Source organism: Bos mutus, chromosome 5 (genome assembly GCF_027580195.1).
Source record: "Bos mutus isolate GX-2022 chromosome 5, NWIPB_WYAK_1.1, whole genome shotgun sequence".
NCBI classification, from domain to species: Eukaryota; Metazoa; Chordata; class Mammalia; order Artiodactyla; family Bovidae; genus Bos; species Bos mutus.
The window spans coordinates 47,737,360-47,760,824 of record NC_091621.1 but is presented as its reverse complement, the minus strand read 5'-3'; the positions used below and the strand labels follow the sequence as shown (position 1 = coordinate 47,760,824).

General features: G+C 40.9%; 1 protein-coding gene across 1 annotated transcript in view; it reads right to left on the bottom strand.

Moving 5' to 3' along the window:
- Nucleotides 1-917: 917 nt before the first annotated feature.
- Nucleotides 918-23,465, bottom strand: part of NDUFA12 (NADH:ubiquinone oxidoreductase subunit A12) — a 28,069-nt gene continuing 5,521 nt past the window's right edge. The window contains exons 3-4 of the mRNA XM_070370000.1: nucleotides 22,592-22,679; nucleotides 918-1,194 (exon numbers count right to left, since the gene is read on the bottom strand). Coding sequence (XP_070226101.1) covers nucleotides 1,014-1,194; nucleotides 22,592-22,679 — 269 coding nt within the window. The 3' untranslated portion in view covers nucleotides 918-1,013. The remainder of the gene's footprint in view (nucleotides 1,195-22,591; nucleotides 22,680-23,465) is intronic.

The following is a 23,465-nucleotide window of genomic DNA, read 5'->3' as shown; positions in this document are numbered from 1 at the left end:
AATGATGGAAAAGATTAAAGGCAGGAGGAGAAGGGGACGACAGAGAATGAAATGGCTGGATGGCATCACCAAGTCAACTGACATAAATTTGAGCAAACTCTGGAAGACGATGAAGGACAGGGGAGTCTGGTGTGCTGTAGCCCATGGGGTTGCAAAGAGTCAGACACAACAGAGCAACTGAACGACAACATAACCAGTTCCAAAGATTCCTTATTTCCCGGAAGGTCTTTTGCCTACAATCCATTCTTTGGAACCAATCTGGATATTAGTTAAAGCTCTTTTATTTGCAAGCAAAAAAAAAAGAAAAATGTCAGTGACCTTACTTGGCTTAAGGAAATAAAAATATATTGGAATGGATCCTGGGGTAGTTCCAATCAACTATGAAAGAACCAAAACTCAGGAAATAGGAAACCTCTCATAACCTTTTTACAGGCCATCATAAAATCATCCAACTTTGATGTCTCTCAGTCTCTCCATTCAAGTTTCAAATTCCCATGAGAAGATCTGTTTGGCTCAACTCAGTGTTAGGTCTCCCCATCAATCAGCTACGGCAGCAAGGCAGGGACACAAAGCACAGAGACCACCACACAGGTGACAGGGGACCGTACACCACGCAGCTGCCCCAACAGAAGTCTACTTCAATTACCCGTGTTTGTAAGCTTCTATTTTGCAGCTGATAAATAAAAAGTTAAGGGCAAAAAAGCACAAAGTGAAAGTGAAGTTGCTCGGTCGTGTCTGACTCTTTGCAACCCCATGGACACCAGGCTCCTCCGTCCGTGGGATTTTCTAGGCAAGAGTACTGGAGTGGGTTGCCATTTCCTTCTCCAGGGATTCTTCCCCACCCAGGGATCAAACCCAGGTCTCCCGCATTGTAGACAAGACGCTTTACCGTCTGAGCCACCAAAAAGCACAGAAGACACTGCTTAATCAAGTAACTTTAATCAAGTTAACAGTAAGCAGTACAATTATAGGAAAAGCCCCATATTTTACACGTAAATTGCTTTTCGTTGTCTTCACTTGTAAGGTGTCAAAGGTGGGACCCACTCCTGAATCTTCTTTCTAGTGGTGGAATAAGGTACGTACTGTTGTGGAGTGCCACTCAGATTGAATTTATGGTTTGTCCAAATGAATTTACGAGCAGTAGGTGGTTTTACTGTTGGAGGATCATCAGTCATACAGTGAAGCCAACGATGCCTTAAAGAGAGAGAGAAAAAAAAAGACAGTTATGAAGAGGTAGCCTAGTGTAGGAGGAGGAGAGCTAAGACAGCAGTTCTCAAGTTATTACGTTGCTTGAGCTCAAATCTCAGCTCTAACTAGCTGAACTTTCCCATGCCTTGGTTGTTTCATCTGAACATTCTTACTAAGAAAAGTATAAGGATTAAATCAGATAATACCTAGAAAAACTCCTGTGCGTGGCAGGTACTCAATGTTAGCTACTGCTTTTATGATTATTATATGTCATCAAATCTAGGACCCCATCAATTTTAAGATACACCATTATTTTATGTATCACTAAGAAAGAAAAGAAGATGCTGCTAATTGTGGCATTACTGATTATAACATACATCTTAATTTTAGATATAAAAATGTAGTTTAGAACTGATGACGTACAGCATTATTCTTTTGGATGCTGGAGGCTGCCTCCGCGGTTTCAGCACGCTCAGGATGCTCTGGTTCATGAAGCTCTAGTTTGAAACCCTTCAGGCTCTTGTCGAAGAAGAGGGTCTCTGCGTGCATCTTAAGTCAAAGCTTAAGTCTGAGCACTGGAGGACATACAGTTTGTTATAATAAAATTGTTCAACCACAGCCCAAAGTTCACGAGTGTTTCAGCTTCAAGTGTTTGTAAAAAGATACTTGGGGGGAGGTGCCAGAAATCTGGCCTAAAGAAGGAAGCCGGGCATTTCCTTGGAGTACAGAAAACTCTCTAATAACAGAAAAGAAAGAAACTAAGTCCAAGGGACAAAGAGTAGAACTGAGCAGAAAACCAAGCTGAATTTATATGGGAAAGGAAGGGGAGAGAGAATTCATAACAAGATTCTGAGCTCCTAAGACAAAGATGACTCTATAAGAAAAGGGAATGAGGTGACAGGCATAGAATTGCAGCTCCTGAGGAAAAAAAGGGCTGGGGTGGGGTGAGGGGGGATTACCCGGCTAGAGAGGAAAGGGCAAGTCAAGGAAGTTTCAGTAAAATAAGACTAAAGCTTGGACTGCAAGGAGATCCAGCCAGTCCATTCTGAAGGAGATCAGTCCTGGGATTTCTTTGGAGGGAATGATGCTAAAGCTGAAACTCCAGTACGTTAGCCACCTCATGCGAAGAGTTGACTCATTGGAAAATACTCTGATGCTGGGAGGGATTGGGGGCAGGAGGAGAAGGGGACGACAGAGGATGAGATGGCTGGATGGCATCACTGACTCGATGGACGTGAGTCTGAGAGAACTCCAGGAGTTGGTGATGGACAGAGAGGCCTGGCGTGCTGCGATTTATGGGGTCGCAAAGAGTCGGACACGACTGAGCGACTGAACTGAACTGAAAGCTAATGAGAAAAATGCATGATGCTATGTAAGTTTAAGAATATCTGCTAACAGTAATTGATAGATACAGCTAGGTAATTGTCTAAGATCAATAAGATATTATTACAGTTGCTATATTTGTGTCTAAGATAATTATATCATGACCAGCTAACACAATGAAGAATGAGGAAGTCTAAACCCACCGGGCTGCTTTCTCTCTTACATCCTCCAAAGGAAAATGGGGATTAGTCAAAGTAACCTGGACCAATAAACCATGACATTATGAGACACCAGTGGTGAGACAGGAGGGATTAGCTGTGAAAACCAAAGCTTTTACTTACCAAGGGGTTTTATGTAAGTTAAGGCACAGCAGAAATATTTAACTTTTGCCTTTTGAGTCAGCCTAAGTAACTACAAAAAAAGTGTGTTCAAAAAAATGTTAGTTGCTCTGTCATGTCGGACTTTTTGCAACCCCATGGACTGTAGCCTGCCAGGCTCCTCTGTCCATGGAATTCTCCAGGGGAATCTTCCCAACCCAGGGGCTGAAACCAGATCTCCTGAACTGCAGGCAGATTCTTTACTGTCTGAGCCATTTTTATTCAAATAATTGTCATCAAGACTCCTGAAAGTTAAAATGATATTTAAAGAAGCAGAATCCAAAGCTTTTATATGCCTATTCAGTAACTTAACTGAGAGCTCACAGAGAGAAAGAAAATGCTAAAAAGAGAGAACTATAAGAGGAGGGAATTCTCTGGTGGTCCAGTGGTTAGGACTCAGCAGTTTCAGTGCCAAGGGCCCAGGTTCAATCCCTGGTCAGGGAACTAAGATAAGATACTACAGGCTGCACGGTGAGGCCAAAAAAAGGAAAAAGAAAACTAAAAGAAATTTTTACCGCCAACACATAAAATCTGAAAATGTTCATCTAGTAAGGCTATTGACTGGAGTCAGGGAATGAGTAAACAATCATTTATTCTCATTCTGTTAGAATAAGAAGCTACAAGAAATAAGAAAATGTTTATAATCTGCTAGCCTAATTTAACCCTTCTAACTATATTATTAAATAAAGCGTAAAAAACAATATCTTTTAGATTTTCACACTGAAGAGTTTGCGCAAACAGGTTTTCATTTGGGTCACTTTTATTCCAATTAATTAAAGGCACCAATGGACTAAGAGTACTGCCTAAAAACTGTGTTGAGCTGGCGTCAGACCCACTTCAACTTTATATCACTGTTATTATCTTACAGGACAAAATATAAACTTCAACTTGATGATAAAGTCAGTAAGACTATAAATAAGGAGACTGGCAGAAAGGCAGAAAGTTCTAAATACAAAAGAGATAAGTATTTGTCATGAAAACAGATTACACTTTGGGAAAAACTTAGTACTCAAATATATTCAAGTATGTCAAAATTAATAACAAAGATATTAAACCATAATTACAACACAACTCAAATGGAAATAAATCCCACAGGTGGTTGATCCAATTTTCAGTTGTTATTGAAGAAAACAGAGACTGGAACACAAAAAGAAGTGTAGAAAGGAACAGGAAAGGACGACCTTCTCTTTCTTTGAAAACATACTACTTTACTTAAGTTTGAGGTTGTTAGCCACTCTAAGTACAAAATGGAGGGATTTATTTCTGAAGAAAGAATAAAACAGCCTAATAGGAAATTTAAGAAATAAAAATATACACCATATAAAACAGATTGTAAGATGGTAAACAATCTTTAAGATGGATATTAATAACAAAGATAAAAAGTTTAATTTTCCTTTTCAGAAATATAACAGCAACAAAAATACAGGCAGTTTTGAATCTTTTCCTCGGATAATAAACATTATTAACTTTGGGAATCAAGGCTGGAGTTTGTGTTCATGTTTCAGATATTTTTACCTAACATCACTGAGCCTAGAAACAACAAAGATTTTTCAACTTTTCAAAAGACAGACTAAGAAAAACCACACAAACCCCTCCAGATGGTTTTCTGAGGTAAAAATATTCATTATACTAAAACTATTATTACTCCATCTCACTTTAGTTTATGAAACATTCTCATGCATACCACTCAATCACTTAAATTAATACTAAGTATTTTGTATTTTAAAGCTGAGGAAACAGAGTTGAAACCACCTTCCAAGGTCCCACAGCACGTATGTCACACAGCTGAGGCTTGAACAGTTTCCCAGGAGCCGAAAAGAACATCCTGATCAGGAGCTTACATACGAGCAACAGATGAAAACTGGCTGGGATGATGATAGCACTTAAGTATCTGTCAAAACCCTGAGATCCAGCTAACCATAGGATAAGACTGACATATTTAACAAAATAAAAACCAAAGACAATTCATGACAAAATAGCCAACTCAAACTTCTTTAGCTCAGTAACTACTGTTTTTAATTAAATGCAATCTGAATCAAAATCTCAATAGGGTTTGACAATTATAATTCTAAGGATCAGCTGCAAGCCTATCTTAAGAACACTTTGAAAACACAACAATCAGGAAGGCTGGCAATACCAGACTTTAAAGTCACAAACATTAGAACAATATAAAAATTGGTACAAAAACTCTGTACTAAGAATTTTGTACAAAAGTATAATAATAGAACAAAATCCCCTAGACTTAAGGATATATAAAGTAAGGTTGGCATATCAAATTATTGGGGAAAGTAAATTTTTCTCAATAAATTATGCTAGGACAATTAATTTTGTTGAGGAAAAAGTGCAAGAATATTTATATTCATAAGACGTGTTGATACTAACAGAATATGAAGGACCATTTCTGAGCTTAACATCAAAGTCCAAAAGCCATAAAGAAAAAAAAATGGTAATTTTATTACATAAAAATTGAAGTATGTTTATGTCCTAAAACTCTGAAAACAAGATTAAAAAATAAAAGAAATGGGGAAATATACAGAAAAGTAGTTAATCTATCACTACAAAACAGAAAAAGTTAAACATCCAATAGCAAAACAGATAAATGATGTTAAAAGATAAGTCATAAAAAAAGATAAAAAATTTTAACCAAGGGAATAAAAATTAAAACAAGATATAACGTTTTACTTGCTAAGCTGGTAAAGATTTAAAAATAAAATAATATCTAGTATTGGTGAAGTTATAGAGAAATCAAACTCACATACTGTGAATGTATTTACCCTGAGAATGTCAACTAAGGGTAATTTGGCAGTAGGTACCAAACACTTCCAAAACATGTACATTTCTGGACTCAGCAATTTTACTTGTAGGAATGTGCCACAGAAAATAGGATGTGTGGATAAACACTTACATACAAGGATACTGACCAAAGTTTACTTATAATAGTAAAAACATAGAAAAAACAAAACCAAGAATAATATAGGGAATACTTTAACTCAGGCCACAGCCACATGACAGAGGATTAAAGCCTTAGTAAATATTATGTTAACAGAGAATATTTTATGACTTGAGAAAACGCTCACCAAATATTAAGCTTAAAAAGCAGGTTATTTACTTAATTTACTGAACGATCAGATCAGATCAGTTGCTCAGTCGTGTCTGACTCTTTGCGACCCCATGAATTCCAGCATGCCAGGCCTCCCTGTCCATCACCAACTCCCGGAGTTCACTGAGACTCACGTCCATTGAGTCAGTGATGCCATCCAGCCATCTCATCCTCTGTCGTCCCCTTCTCCTCCTGCCCTCAATCCCTCCCAGCATCAGAGTCTTTTCCAATGAGTCAACTCTTCGCATGAGGTGGCCAAAGTACTGGAGTTTCAATAGTAGATAGCATTTGTAAGTCATGGCACTGTTCTAAACAATTTATAAATATTAACTCATTTAATTCTTAAAACAACTCTATGAGACAGATGTTATTAACCCGATTTAATAAATGAGGAAACTAGAGCACCAAGAGTTTAAAAATAACTTGCCCATGATAGTGAAGCCAGGATTCAAACACAGGCTACCACTTTAAAAAATCCACTTACATTAAAAACAAAAGCAAAGGATATATATGCACAGGAAAAGGGGAAATGAGAAGAATATATATCAAAATATCAACAGTATTTTGTCTCTGTGTGGTAGGGTAATAGGTTACTTTTATTTGCTTTGTGATTTTCTGAATTTTCTGTAACAAACATGTACTACTTGGTAAGACAAAAGAAAGCTATTAAAAATTAAAATCCTAATTCAAAACAACTAGCAGGGTTTTAAATCCTCATTGAAATCATCTGTCATTTATTTGAGACTATAAGTAGGTTCTTCTACTTCTAACCCCACTTCACCCCACTTTAGACCATCACTTAAAAAAAAAACAAAACACTCTCTTCAATGTACTGAATGTTTTAGTGGCAGATAGACTGCTTCTCTCAGTCTACCTTAATGGGAATTCTTCCTATGTCACTTCCACAGCACAACATCTTTCACTATAGTTACACAGAAAAGGTTCAAACTGTTTTTCTAATTTAGAAACCTCAAAAATTTCTACATATGACTATGTGTGCCATATTTTATACTTTGATAACCTGTGAACATCAAATAGATTTTGTCTGGAAATTGCAGATAGTTCTTTGTTCAGCAAACTACCCAGTTTATTTCCACAATCAGGTATGAAATTTCCCAACAACACATCTTTGTAAAATGTTACATTGAACAGTGAATAAAATGTGTTATTTATTATAAAGCAATATTCTGTAACACCTACATATCTACCTAAACATGCATTTTATAGTTTCTTAAAACACAGCCACTTAATACTCTCATTTTCTGGAACAGAAAATAAACATTAGGAAGGAACTATTTTGAAAATAACCTGTAACCCACTGTACTGAGTAACACTTATTTCAATTCAGAGTATTTTATACAACACTTACTATCTGAAGAAGGACAGACTGAGCAGATATATCAAGAGGAAGACAATATTCTCTGGCATTGAGAGATGGCAATTTACTTAGGAAAATAATATTCTAAAAGACTAAGATACAATTCAGTGGGACAAGATATTAAAAAGGACAGGCTGAAGTTAGAGTGGAACTCAGAGGTAAATATATTACAGCTTCAAATTCATACAAAAGCTATGAAAGGAGTGACAGATATACCATTTTTGGATCAGCCAGCAGAAGCAAATAAAATTACTGTATCCAAAAAGCAAAATAACAGTTGTTTCAAGTAAAACAGTATGTCCACATTCATCTAACAAAAGTTTACTGAGCGACTACTACGTGTGAGACACTGATTCAGGCATTAGCAACACAAGAGTGAACGAGATTCTTACCAAGAAGCATGGCAGCTGGAGAAACAAACCATGAGAGAAGGACGGGGCTCTTTCAGCTAGGGCAGTCTAAGAAGTCACTGGAACAGACACTTGAACAACCTGCAGGCCTGAGCCATGCAATCTGGGGAAACATCCAGTGCAAAGTAACTGAGGTAGGAGTGTGGTCACTCCGTAAGAAAAGCCAGAAGGCCATTGTGGCTAGTAAGTCAAGAGTCAGCAGGGTGGTGAACTGGGCAGGGCGCACAGACCTGGAAGGGCCAGGACGGCATATGGCCTTGCAGACCGAGTGAAGTGAGAGCCGCTCAGTCGTGTCCGACTCTTTGCGACCCCATGGACTATACAGTGCATGGAATTCTCTAGGCCAGAATACTGGGATGGGTAGCTTTTCCCTTCTCCATGGGATATTCCCAACCCTGGGATTGAACCCAGGCTTCTCTCATTACAGGTGGATTCTTTACCAGCTGAGCCACAAGGGAAGCCCAAGAATACTGGAGTGGGTAGCCTATCCCTTCTCCAGTGGATCTTCCCTACCCAAAGAATCGAACCAGCGTCTTCTGCATTGCAGGTTGATTCTTTACCAACTGAGCTATTAAGGAAGCCCTGCAGACCAAGTAAGGAGTTGGAATTTTAATTCTAATCATAATGGAAAGCCAATGGAGAGAGTTCTGAGCAGAGTACTGATATAATCTGAGTTAACATTTTAAAATAATCACTCTAATCACTTAATCATCTTCCCAGGTGGCGCACTGGTAAATAATCTGCCTGCCAATGCAGGACATGCAAAGAAACATGTTTGATCCCTGGGTCAGGGATATGCCCTGGAGTAGGAAATGGCAATGCACTCCAGTATTCTTGCCTGGAAAATTCCATGGACAGAGAAGCCTGGCTGGCTATATAGTCCATAAGGTCACAAAGAGTCGGACACGACTGAGCAACTGCACGCGCGTGTGAGCGCGCGCGCACACACACACACAATCATTCAGTATGTTGGGAATACTGGTATATTGTAAGAATGTAAGCCAACTAGTTAAGTGGTTGCAGAAGTCCAGGCAAGACATTACTGTGTTCTGGACTGGGGTAACAGCCATAGATGTAGTGATTAGGCATGGGATATATTCAGAAGATAAAGCAGAAAGAACATGTTGATAGAACATGTTCCTAGAGAAAGAGTTTAAAAGGACCCTTAAATTTTTGGCTTGAATAAACAAGAGTCATTTAATGGCTTAGGAACATTTTGCCTGAAAGGTTCATTAACCTACCTACACTGGGAATCTGAAGATATTTTAAAAAATCAAATATATTACATTTATAAATGTGCCCTAAAATGCTTTAAGGGATGTAATTAACTAACATTGCAAGTGGAGATAACTCCTTAGGAGAATTTCTTTCCATTAGCGTTTATTAACCATTCATCAAAGAACAAGAGAATATAATTGTTTTTTATTTTTATGCACAAATATTCAAGTTACTAATCTTGCTATCCTATTCATAAACAAATCCTCAAAGCTTAAGAGCAACTACATTTTAAAGTTTGCAGCTATAGTTAATAGAATATTCATTTTAAACCCAAATTGCCATTAGTCCTGTCTATATTCAAAGCCCCTCTACACTAAAACACTCAAACTGACAAGCAGCATATTAAGTGAAAACATCTGTGCTATATTTAGTGAGGGGAGGGGGAAGGGAAACAAAATATTGTATATAACAAATATATTTGTATACACACATTTACCTATATATAGTTATTAAAATTTATAACCACAAATCTTCTAAAGAAGATGTGACCAATAAACTACAACCTGTTCTCCACATTGTGGTCCTTTGAAAACATTCCTTCTCTACTCAAAAGCCGACAAACTGGTATCTGTTCAATCAGTGAAAAAAACCTTAACAGTGCTTATTTCTTGGCTAAGGAATTATAGTTTATTTTTGTTTGTCCTTCTATGGATTTTCCAAGTTTTCTATAACAACTGTACATTTTTACCATCATGATTATAAGGATTCTTTTTAAAAAGGAAAATTGCTTATATTATACACTGAAAAAAAAGAGTAAATAAAACTGAATGATTAGGAACACAACTAACATAAACATTTATTTTAAAAGACTAAAGGAAATATGGCAAATGCTGACAGTGGTTGCCTCTTAGGGGTGTATGTGGATTATCCCTGCCCACCCAACAGATTTTTAAAAATTTTTCTGATCTCTCCACATTTTGTTCAAGAACAGATTCCATTTAGATTCAATGAAGTTCATACTGCCAAATGTACGTGGACACTTCTCTGTCCTTATATTACTTAATCTCTCAGCAAAAATCAACACAGTTAGACTTCCTATGATTATTGAAATGCTCATTTCTCTTGTCTTCCTTACTTTGCTGCTGCTGCTGCTAAGTCACTTCAGTTGAGTCCGACTCTGTGTGACCCCATAGACGGCAGCCCACCAGGCTCCCCCATCCCTGGGATTCTCCAGGCAAGAACACTGGAGTGGGTTGCCATTTCCTTCTCCAATGCATGAAAGTGAAAAGTGAAAGGGAAGTCGCTCAGTTGTGTCTGACTCTTCTCGACCCCATGGACTGCAGCCTTCCAGGCTCCGCGGTCCATGGGATTTTCCAGGCAAGAGTACTGCAGTGGGGTGCCATTGCCTTCTCCGCCTTACTTTGCTGCTGCTGCTGCTGCTCAGTGGCTTCAGTCGTGTCCGACTCTGTGCGACCCCATAGGTGGCAGCCCACCAGACTTCCCTGTCCCTGGGGTTCTCCAGGCAAGAACACTGGAGTGGGTTGCCATTTCTTTCTCCAATCCTTACTTTGCTAGTAACTACTTATTCTTTACTGGCTCGACCTCTGTCCTAAGCTACAGATTCATCTATCCTGCTGTTTACTTAACATAATTGTTCACTTGGATTTCTGGCACGTATCTCAAATTTCCTTCATCCAAAAAGGAGGCTTCTGATTCCTACCCTCCACCCTCACAGGCTACCCTTCTCCTAGTCTTCCCATCCTAATGAAAGGTACCACCACCACCCAGTCTCTCAAGCCCGAAGTAATCATCTCCAGGTAATCCTCCCCACCTGCTACCTCACTTCTCTAAAAGGCTTCTAGAACATCTTCTGTCAAGTGAAAAAAAAAAAAGCTGACTAAAATGATGTTGTGTGTATGTATGTGTGTGTGTTAAGTTGCTTCAGTCATGTCCGACTCTTTGCAACCCTATGGACTGTGTTAGGTATCCTAAATAAATTAACCCTACAAAAGAAAAACCATTGTCAATGTCACCATGGCACTAAAAAAATCTTCAAGGACAAATTATTTTCTGTAAAAAAAAAAAAAAAAAAAAAAAGCGAAAACTTTTGAAAATAAGCTATAATTTCTTTTAAAAAGTACTTATGTATTACTTGAGTAATTTAACCGTTAATTTTAATAAGAAAAATTAATATATGGGGAGGAGAGACCAGTACACTACACGGAAGAAGGAAGGGCATGTTACTTTAAAATGAACAGAAGGTGCCACCAAGTGGGAAAAAAGTATATCCACAGTAAAGAAAAATCCAGGCAAGCCATGGTTTTTTCTTTTTTAACTTGGTTCAAAGGATTTCAGAGTTCAAATATTTCAAACCACACATAAACAAAACTTTGTTTCTCCTGATGTAAATGAAAACAGCAATTTTATACTATTATGCAAAAAACTGCCCAAAATTTTCTTTCTATTGGTATTCAACAACATTTTATCGTGTCAAATTTCATGTAGATACTGATTATTTACTTGGTTTACTACCATAAAAATGAAAATAAATATTATTATGCATTACTGTATAGATGGTGGCAATTAGCTAACTTAAAGATAAAATTAAGGGTACTCCAAAATGGTATAAGACAGTATTTGTAATCCACTGAAATAAAGACTTTGAGTATTCTATTCAGTCAAGTTAAAGGAGAAATTAAAATCTAATTGTTGACCCCATAAATGAATAAAGGACTTCCATGGTGGCTCAGACGGTAAAAGCATCTGCCTACAATGCGGGAGACCGGGGTTCGATCCCTGGGTCGGAAAGATCCCCTGGGAGAAGGAAATGGCAACCCACTCCAGTACTCTTGCCTGGACGGACTGGGGAGCCTGGTAGGCTACAGTCCATGGGGTCGAAAAGAGTCGGACTAAGCGCCTTCACTTTCATTTTAAATGAATAAAACAGATAAGAAAAGGAAGGTACTGTAACAAAGAAAAATAACAGTAAGTTACAATACAGTATTAGTCTACCAGCCAGTACTCATTAAGTGACTATAAACTCCAGGACAGGCTCATATATTTTCATCCGTATAAATGTACAAACCCATGAGTACCTGAAACATAGTGGGGTGCTTAATAAATATTCACTCAATGGCATGAACTATTTGTAAGCTGGGTGCTGTGCTGGGCTCTAGGCACTAATTTTTTTCTTTAATTTTCAAGGTTCGAGTGGCTCCACTGCCCATCCAAGATGTTTGCACCACCACGGATACCTTTTGTTTATCTACTAATAGACCTTACCAACTGCTGACACATTCAAAGAAAAGGAAAGCTTTGAGACAAGACCGACAAAATGAACTCATTTTCCCACACAATTTCTCATGTTACCACAAAGATGGGGAACATTAAGTGAGCTACTGCTGCTGCTAAGTCACATCAGTCTTGTCCGACTCTGTTGGACTTCATAGACGGCAGCCCACCAGGCTCCCCCGTCCCTGGGACTCTCCAGGCAAGAACACTGGAGTGGGTTGCCATTTCCTTCTCCAATGCATGAAAGTGAAAAGTGAAAGTGAAGTCTCTCAGTCATGTCCGACTTTTAGCAACCCCATGGACTGCAGCCTACCAGGCTCCTCCGGCCATGGGATTTTCCAGGCAAGAGTACTGGAGTGGGGTGCCATTGCCTTCTCCGAAGTGAGCTACAAGTTCATTAAAAATATGCCCTGGTTCTACCAAAAACACTGAAAGGATGCCACTGAAGGGAAATCCTTCCCCAGGTGAGACTATGTAACTACTCAACAGACTCAAAGACTGTCAGAGGCCACAGAGGGCCCCTGAGAACTCAGCAGGGCCAAGCACGGGAGCCACAGCCTGAGAACACAGGGACGCATCAGGTGTCACTCCCACAGGGAGTCTTTGCAGTAGTTCGTCGGGGGACGAGGCTCACTCAGACATCCATCTTTCACTCTGTAGATGACACAGCACAGGCTCAAGTGAGATGAGAACCACACAAGGCAGGTGCCGGAGCTGCCCTAACTTTAAAGCTTCATGCCCACAAAAGCTAACATCTCTGTTAACAACTACAGGCACGGCTTCAGGACCACCATTCCTAGCAGGGACTTACCGGTTCTAAGAGCAACAAGACAGGGGAGCCAAAACATAGCTGACTCATCAGGCATTTGCAAGTCCTCTCAATCTAGATGCAGTTTGCCAATCAAGGATCAGTTTAATCCAGCACTATGACTGATACAATCTAACCTGGTTTCCAGGGTGACAGAGCTAGATATTTAACTGAAGATCAGAGTCTCTCAACCCTTTTACCCATAATTTATGAAAACTGCATACTATGCTAGGTAAAATCACACTTGAAGTCCTATCTCCAGCACCAACCTCTATTCTGACCTCCGGACTAATGTTTTCAACTATCTACCCACCACACTCACTTGGCTGTCTAACAGACATCTCAGATGGAACTCTCGATTACCCCTTCCAATTGTGCTTCTCCCATTCTGCCTGCTCCTCCTCTTCCCAGCTAATATACCACTAGCAGTTGAGGCCAAAATCTTGAAGCTACCCTTTTCCCTCAAAATCCAATCTATCAGCAAATCTAGTTGAGTCCATCTCACTTCAAAATGCGTCTCTGTGGTGGGCAGCCTCTAAGATGACCTCCAATGACCACATCCTCCTGGTGGACATACCTCTCCTTGACTGTGGGCTAGCCCGACGGACTCAACTAACAGAATACAGCACCAGTGTGGGGTGTCACTTCTGAGATTAGGTTTAAAAAGACTGCAGCTTCCAACTATGGTGCTCCCTTTCATTTGCTCCTGATTGTAACTCTGGGAAAACCAGCTGCCGCATCATGAGGTAGTCTTGAGGGGAGGCCCACACGAGTGTTCTAAGGTCTGTGAATGAGTTGAACAGTGGATCCTTCCAAATGTAAACCTCAATATGACTGCAGCCTCACATGGCAAAGAGATGGGGAAACAACGGAAACAGTAACAGATTTTATTTTCTTGGGCTCCAAAATCACCGTGGACAGTGACTGCAGTCATGAAATTAAAAGATGCTTGCTCCTTGGAAGAAAAGCTATGACAAACCTAGATAGCATATTAAAAAGCAGAGACATTACTTTGCCGACAAAGGTCCATATAGTCAAAGCTATGGTTTTTCCAGTAGTCATGTATGGATGCCAGAGTTGGACCATAAAGAAAGATAAGAGACAAAGAATTGATGCTTTTGAACTGTGGTGTTGGAGAAGATTCCTGAGAGTCCCTTGGACTGCAAGGAGATCCAACCAGTCCATCCTAAAGAAAATCAACCCTGAATATTCGTTAGAAGGACTGATCCTGAAATTCCAATACTTTGGCCACCTGATGCTGACTTATTAGAAATTACCCCGATGCTGGGAAAGATTGAAGGCAGGAGGAGAAGGGGATGACAGAGGATGAGATGGTTGGATGGCCTCACTGACTCAATGGACATGAGGGTGAGCAAGCTCTGGGAGATGGGGAAGGACAGCGAAGCCTGGCGTGCTGCAGTCCATGGGTCGCAAAGAGTCGGACACGACTGAGCAACTAAACAACAGCAAACACACGGTGTCTTCTGTGTGGCCTTGTGAGAGAGTCTAAGCCAGAGATATCCAGCTAAGCTGCACTCAAACTCGTACCCACAGAAACTGTATGATAATGTTTACTGCTTTAAACTAAATTTGAAAAATCTGTTACACGGGAGTAGACAACGGTGTGTGTGTGCTCAGTCGTGCCTGACTCTGTGAACCCAGGGACTATACAGCCCCCCAGGCTCCTCTGTCCATCCTCTGGGATAACCCCGGCAAGAACACTGGGATGGGCTGCTGTTTCCTCCTCCAGGGGATTTCCCTGCCCCAGGGAATGAACCCGCATCTACTGCGGGTCCTGCACTGGCAGGCAGATTCCTTACCTCTGTACCACCAGGAAAGCCCCCGAGAGCCATTAGCTGGGGCTAAGCAAAGTAAGCATCTGTCTGCTTGGCACAGTGGGTGGAGAGGAGGAGTGTGGCAACAGACTAGTAAGGTGATAGAGCCTGCACGGGGAGAAGGCATTCCTGTGGGGAGGTAGCGGGAGTTGCCAAGCTGATGTGGGGTGCTGGAAGCATAGTGGGGTAAGAAGGGCGTTCAGAGGTGGGGAGTGGGAAGGAAGCAATGAGAACTTCAATACATAGAGTGGAATTCATCAAATAAGTAACTCTATTTAAAAAAAAAAGAAACAGAAATATGGAAAGAGAAAAAGCTGGAATATAACCTACGGTGTTGGACTGGATTCAGTGGCACTGCTGTGGATGCATGGTTTTCAATATGTAGACTAAAAAAGACAGAGATATAGATGTATACACACATACACACAATTGTTAGAGCCAACTAAGCTTGTCCACTGAGAGAGCCTGGGAGCAGTGATGTCCCAACAGCAGTGAGCATACTTTGCACTTAGATATTATTATAGTTTCTAAATACTATACGGAAAAACAGCAAGAAAACAAAACAAACACAGGGCTCCTCAAAGAAATGGCTGTTTTCATGGGTGGGGAGGGGAAAACATAAGATGAACCTGGAAAAATTGTTGTCAGAAAGAATGTGCTCCAAGAATGCTGGAGATGTTTTAAAAGGACCACAAATGCAGACTGAATGGACTCCTACTGGTCAAATTTGTTCAATCTGAGCAATAAAAGAACAAATTATATTAACAGATTATGCTGCTGCTGCATTGCTTCAGTTGTGTCTGACTCTGCAACACTATGAACTGCAGCCCACACTATGGACAGAGCGCCCTCTGTCCATGGGGATTCTCCAGGCAAGAATCCTGGAGCAGGCTGCCATGCCCTCCTCCAGGGGACCTTCCCGACGCAGGGATGGAACCTGTATCTCTTATGTCTCCTGCACTGGCAGGCAGGTTCCTTACCACTAGTGCCACCTGGGAAGCCCATTAAGGGACTATAACCCATGGATTAAAATAACAGTTCATACTGCTATAAATAAATTGAAGTTTCTTGAGTAATTGGATAGTTATATACTTCAAAGTTTCTCCCCACAAAATGCTAATTGTAAAGGGAAAATGAGTAACTTGAGAATGCAGAAATCTGGGGAAATCAGAAGCCATTTAATAAAATGCAACAAGAAGAACCTGACATTGCTTCCGTGACATTCCTGTCACAGATGCACAGCTCGCATGGAGTTATGAGGAAACACACCGAGAAGCACTCCACAACACAACTGGCCTGCAATCTTGTAAAGTGTTAAGATCATAAAAATCAAGGAAAAACTGATGAACCAATCCAGTGTGGAAGAGACTAGAGAGAAATGAGGTCTACATGAAAGGCATGACCAGACCCTCCTGCTATAAAGGACATGGTTGGGAACACTGATGAAACCTGAAACAGGGTCTGACCATTACACAGCAGTGTGTATCACTGTTCATTTCCTAACTTTGACGGTTACATCATAGCTATGTATGTAGGAGAATGTACTTGTTTGTAGGAATTATATACTAAAGTTAATTCTGTCGTAATATGACATCATTTTGGAAACTTACTTTGAAATGATTCAAGTACTTGGACTTTTCAGAAAATTTGGGATTGTTCCCAATTTTTAAAAAATCGTAAAACAGGACTTCCCTGGTGGCGCAGTGGTAAGAATCTGCCTGCCAATGCAGGGGACACTGTTTCCATCCCTGGTCCAGGAAGATCCAACATGCCATGGAACAGCTAAGCCTGTGTGCCACAACTGCTGAGCTCACGCTCTAGAGCCCGCGAGCCGCAACTACTGAAGCCTGTGTGCCCGAGAGCCTGCGCTCCGTAACACGAGAAGCCACGGAAATGAGAAGCCTGCACGCTGCAACCAAGAGCAGCCCCCACACTGCAATGAGAGAAAGCCCACGCACAGCAAAGAAGGCCCCTCCCAGCCAAAACTAAATAAAGAAATAAAATGTAAAAACCTGTAAAACAGATCACAGTCTATCTTGCGTTCCAGTGACTTTCTAAGAACTTTAAAAAAACAGCCAAAGGATTTACCCATGACTTACAAGATCCGCATGCAGATGTAGCTACTGTAGGCCCTAGCTAGTTCTCCTTCCTCGTCTCCTGACATCTTCCCCTCACTCATTCCATTCCAGCCCAACTGGCCACTTTGCTGTTCTTTTGAATCAAGCAATACATCTCAGACACAACGGGCCTTTGCACCTGTGGTTTCTGCTGTCTGGAACTCTTCATTTCCCCCACCTCAGTCCCCTCCCCTTTTCAAATGTCACTTCTTCAAGAAGCCTTCCCTAACCCCTGTATAAAACAGCCACCACCCCCTCGAGAGAAGGCCCTCACTCTTTATGAATATCAGCTCCCTTGCATTTACTGTTTCCTAAAATACATATTTGTTTTTCTGCTTCCTCTCATGAGAGCAAGGGCTTTGTTTCACTCACTTGTTGTATTCACAGTGCCCACAATTGTTCTTGGCATCCAGTAGGCATGCCATAGGTTTTTTGGTTTTGTTTTTTTTGCCATAGGTATTTGAATGAATAAAGATGACAGACTGTAGTTCATTAATCTATACGTAATACCTGGCTCTCTAATGAAAGAAAAATCAACCCAACTTGAGATTTATTCATGGATCAAATCAAAGGTAAGATCAGAGTTCCACAATGCATTGCACTCACTCAGAAAAGGGGGTTCTGAGAAACAAACAGCTGAAGCCAATCCAAACCACTCTCTCCAAGGCAGATTTATCACAAGCCTTTAAGGTTCCTTTACAAACAAGGGTCCTCAAAGGTGCTCAGAACTTAGGGGGCTCCACTCCACAAAGAAACCCAGCTTTGTATCCTCAACTGCCCCCAGGCAGCACCCCAGCGGGTGATGTTATCTTCTACAGCTTTCAGCTTGGCTGAATAGCACTTATCATTTCAGATTTTTAACTATTTAATGGCTTAAAATGTGTTTCATCCCACATAATTTAAATCAATTCCCTCCCTAACCCCTAATCTAGATAGGTACTCTGAAGGAGATGGCCATCCATCTGAACAAGACAGCCCACAGACCTACACACTCTCGGGATCAACCCCTCCCCAAAACAATCAACCAAATAAATGAAAACTGCAGGATACCTAGTCACCTAAAGCCAACACTCCACTTTGAGATCGTGGTCTCAAATAGTGCCCCTGACATACAGAATGCCCCTTCAGAGAAGGCAGGTAGCTCCAGACCTAAAATCACAGCTCTTCACATTTTCACAGACCACAGATTATTGTTTCCCATTAAAAAGAGCACAAAAATCCAGCCTCAAATAACATCAGTGCTGCTTTCTCATGTTAAGAGCCAATGAGTTTTATTAAAGACACACTTCAATATCGTAGTCTTCAAACTACGTCACTGACAGGGGTAAACGCTCCTAAGCAGTCCAAGCAGGGGACCACAAGTTGAAAACTGCATGTACGTGAACCCTTATAAACATACTTTCCTTAGCTCACATAATATTTAAAAAAACAAAAAAACTACTCTGTCCAATGAAGTAGACTGTTCAATTTAAATAAAACATTAGATTAGTTCACTTCCTTAGTCACATTAGCTGCATTTCAAGGCGCTCTGGGCTACATGAGGCTGGTGGTTTTGTTGTAGTTCAGTCGCTAAGTCGTGCTGGACTCTTTGTGACCCCACGGACTGTAGCCTGCCAGGCTCCTCTGTCCATGGGATTTCCCAAGCAAGAACACTGGACTGGGTTGCCATGCCCTTCTCCAGCGGATCTTCCCGACCCAGGGACCAAACTTGCGTCTCTTGCACTGGCAGGTGGAATCTTTAACACTCACTGAGCCACCAGGGAAGCCCCACTGGAAAGCACAGTTATAGAACGTTTCCATCATCACGGAAAGTTCTATTGGACAGTGCTGTATTAAACATTCAATAACAAACAAACAGAAAATAAATCTCATAAAGAAATACAGATTTCCACTTTCTCTTGAAAAATTGTATCTGGAAATCCTTGGCTGGACCCCCACCTGGTGGAGCCGGAGAGGGAGCAGCACGCTGCCCTCACTGACGGAACGCGTGCGTTCAGCTCACTGTAGCGCCCAGAACCCCCAGCCGTCTCACAGCAGCACTTCCGCCACTCACTCAGTGCCTGGGTTCCTACTTGAGCCTTTAGAATGAAAGTGAATACTATGAGATTATCTCAGTTTCTACTCAGTAGAGCCCAAAACTACTTCTGATGATCAAGTTCAACTAAAAGATCACAATTAACCTGATACTTTATTTTTAGGTGTGTGCTTTTTTTGTAAAATTTTCTAGACCAGGATCTTCTAGAAAGGATCTCTAGAGTATATCAACCAGCAATCTATGAAATAGATACAAATACTTTTTTTGAACTATTTTTATTAAAAACTTGGTAATTCAAGTAAGCGGATTTGAAATTTCATTTTTAAAATAGACATATTAGAAATCATAGTTTTTAGAGACCTAAGGAATTTGAGGGAATCTCACTTAACAGATGAGAAATCCAAACTCCAGAGAGGTTAAGGAATGTGCTTTAAGTTGAACTGCTGAATTAGATCAGGGCCAGAGCTCTTTTAGCCTTTCTCTTCACTATGGCCAAGTGATACCACAGCATCCTGCTTTTCCTCAAAGATGACCACACCATTATGTAACCCAACATATAATATGATTGGTGATACCTCTTCATCAAGAGAGAGTCTACACCTCTCCTGTTAAACATGAACAGAGTTTTCTAACTGCCTCGGCCAAGGGAATGCAGACTAAGTACTGGATGATTTCCAACACTAACTCAGATAAAGCAACATGGCTTCTGCCTGGTGCTCCCTCTCAGAGCATTTGCTTAAGTAGGCTCAGGCTACCTGAGGGTATTCCAACCCAACACTCAGCCATGTTCCCCGCTAAAAGCCAGCATCAATTGCCAGACGGAGACAGAACATCTCTCCAGACTGTTGTCAGAGCTGCTCCAGGTCTTTGCTCAAACCCTCCAACCTCCACCTTCAGCCAGGTTGTCCTTGCTTAAAACCAGCAAACAAGCCACTACCTCCACCCACACGTTTAGTAAAAGTGAACATAAATTTTTAAGTTAAAGGGTACAGAGATAAGAAAGGCAGCTACAAGCAAAAACACAGATGGAACCAGATGAGACCAACCAATGAATCTGACCTCCAACTATAATAACCCTGAGTCATCTTATACATTGATTTCTATGATATTAACATATTAAATGGCACACCTACCAACAGTGATGACCAGACATTAATAACAAAAAAAGGATAAAAAGGGAGTGGCACCCCACTCCCTGAGGATGGGGGGAGCCCTACCTTTCCTGGCAGACTAATGCATATGCCTCCCCATCATTAGGCTCACTTCTCCTCCCTTTGTCTTTACTTTTTTAAAAAAAATCCCTCTTGCCACTGATTTGAGTAAGATGGAGGAGGAGAAAGACATGTGCTCATCTCCTCCTAAGAGAACACCAAAATTGCAACTAGCTGCTGAACAATCAACAGGAACCCACCAAAAAAAAGATACCCCACATTCAAGGGCAAAGGAGAAGCCGCAACAAGATGGTAGGAGGGCTGCAATCGAGTTTAAAATCAAACCTCATACCAGCCAAAGATGCTTGGAGAATACACACAAAAAAACCTTGTGTGCACCAGGACCCCAGGGAAAGGAGCAGAGACTGAGCCAGCCCTGCCTGTGTTTGAGAGTCTCCTGAAGAGGCATGGGGCCTCAGGAAGCATTATGACGAAGAAAGTCAGTAGAGGTGATGAAATTCCAGCTGAGCTATCTCAACTCCTAAAAGATGATGCTGTTAAGTGCTGCACTTAGTAACATGCCAGCAAATTTGGAAAACTCAGCAGTGGCCACAGGACTGGAAAAGGTCAGTTTTCGTTCCAATCTCAAAGAAGCGCAATGCCAAAGAATGTTCAAACTGCTACACAATTGCACTCATTTCACATGCTAGAGAAGTAATGCTCAAAATCCTTCAAGCTAGGCTTTAACAGTATGTGAACCAAGAACTTCCAGATATACAAGCTGGATTTAGAAAAGGCAGATGAACCAGAGATCAAATTGCCAAAATCTCCTGGATCATAGAAAAAAGCAAGGGAATTCCCCAAAAACACCTACTTCTGTTTCATTGACTATTCTAAAGCCTTTGACTGTGTGGATCACAACGAACTGTGGAAAATTCTTAAAGAGAAAGGAATACCAGACCACCTTACCTGCCTCCTGAGAAACCTGTATGCAGGTCAAGAAGCAACAGTTAGAACGGGACATAGAACAACGGACTGGTTCCAAAGAGGAAAAGGAGTACGTCAAGGCTGTATACTGTCACCCTGCTTATTTAACTTCTGTGCAGAGTTTCATGAGAAACGCTGGGCTGGATGTAGCACAAGCTGGAATCAAGATTGCCAGGAGAAATATCAATAACATCAGATATGCAGATGATACCACCCTAATGGCAGAAAGTGAAGAGGAACTAAAAAGCCTCTTGATGAAGGTGAAAGAAGTGAAAAAGCTGGCTTAAAACTCAACATTCAAAAACTAAAATCATGGCATCTGATCCCATCACTTCATGGCAAATAGATGGTGAAACAATGGAAACAGTGACAATTTTCTTGGGCTCCAAAATCATTGCAGATGGTGACTGCAGCCATGAAATTAAAAGACGCTTACTTCCTGGAAGAAAAGCTATGACCAACCTGGACAGGATATTAAATAGCAGAGACATCACTTTTCTGACAACGGTCTGTCTAGTCAAAGCTATGGTTTTCCAGTAGTCATGTATGGATGTGTGAGGTGGACCATAAAGAAGACTAAGCACCGAAGAACTGATGCTTTTTAACTGTGGTGCTGGAGAAAACTCTCGAGAGTCCCCTGGACTGCAAGGGGATCAAACCAATCAATCCTAAAGGAAATTTATCCTGAATATTCATTGGAAGGGCTGATGCTGAAGCTGAAGCTCCAATCCTTTGGCCACCTGATGCCAAGAGCCAACTCGCTGGAAAAGATCTTGATGCTGGGAAAGACTGAGGGCAGGAGAAGGGGGCAATAGTGGATGAGATGATTGGATGGGATCATCAACTCAACAGACATGAGTTTGAGCAAGAGTTTGGGGAGACAGTAAAGGACAGCAAAGCCTGGCGTGCTGCAGTCCCTGGGGTCGCAAAGGGTCAGACACGACTAAGCAGCTGAACAACAACTACTGCCACCTGGGCAAGAAGCTGATCTGTGAATATGTTCTTGCTTCTCCACTCTTTGGCCAGTGAATAAAGCTTGTGCTGAGTCAATCTCAGTCAGGGTCCATGGGATGTAATCAGGAACAAGATGATTCCAGCATCAGCCCTGAGTCTTCCCCTTGAAGCCTCAGACATCCTGGAGCAGAGATAAGCCATTCCTGCTCTGTCCTGTCTGAACTCCTGACCCACAAAAACCCCAAGATAAATACTTATTGTTGTTTTAAGCTACTAAGTTCTAGGATAACTAGTCACACAGCCATCACAATTGGGACCGATGCTTTCAGAACACCACCGATTAACTTAGCAATAGAATTTCAACAAATATTTGTGTAATACTGCCAACTTAAATAAAATAAAATGCTGATGCAGCCTACCATTCAGGGGGCACCATGCTTCCATCCACATCCCAGAATGTGTTTTTGCCATTCATTTCAGTAGTATATATAACCCATCGGTGTCGGCCTGGAGGGAAAGATCAACGTGTAGTTTAGAGAGATGTGAGGAGGTAAAGACCAGCTTTCTAAAACAGCGTATTTGCGTAGTATCAAAGTAAGCTTTTTATTAAGAAAAGACTTTTATATGCTCTTATGTAAGAGAAAAGTTAGAGAACTATAGAGACCCGGGTGTATTATTGAAGGTAAACTCCAGGAAGTACATGGCAAGGTTTATCAACAACCCAGAGGCCACCTCAGGAAAACCCCTCTAGGGCAATGGACTTGCTCTGTGGGTGGAGCTCAGGCCTTTTCCACAGTGCAGAACCCTTGCTTCTCCCGCAGGTGCCCTGCCAAGCAGGTATCAGAGAGGGAAGGGGAATACTTTCCCAGTCATTCTGGGTATTCAGGAGAGAAAAGTGCTCCTCCTGAAACTGGGGCAAGAGAAATGTATTCACAGCAATCACACTTGAGGAACAGGTTTCCGTATAAATATTTTTAAATAACCATCAGAGATTCTTTAGGAAATTGGTGGTTATTACATAATAAACAAGCATTACATATGATGGTTAGATAAGTAGAACAGCTCATGTTATCAAAATAGTATGGCTACATGTTTTAACAAATTTCTATGAAACAGCTGAGAGCCTAACCACAATTTACAAAACTGTTAGGCAAAGGCCTATATTTTAAGGAACATTGTCACTTTTTTTTCTTTTACTTTTTACTGGGGTATAGTTGATTTACAATGATGTGTTTCAGGTGTAGAGCAAAGTGAATCTGTTTTTATATATATATATATGTATCTCCACTCTTT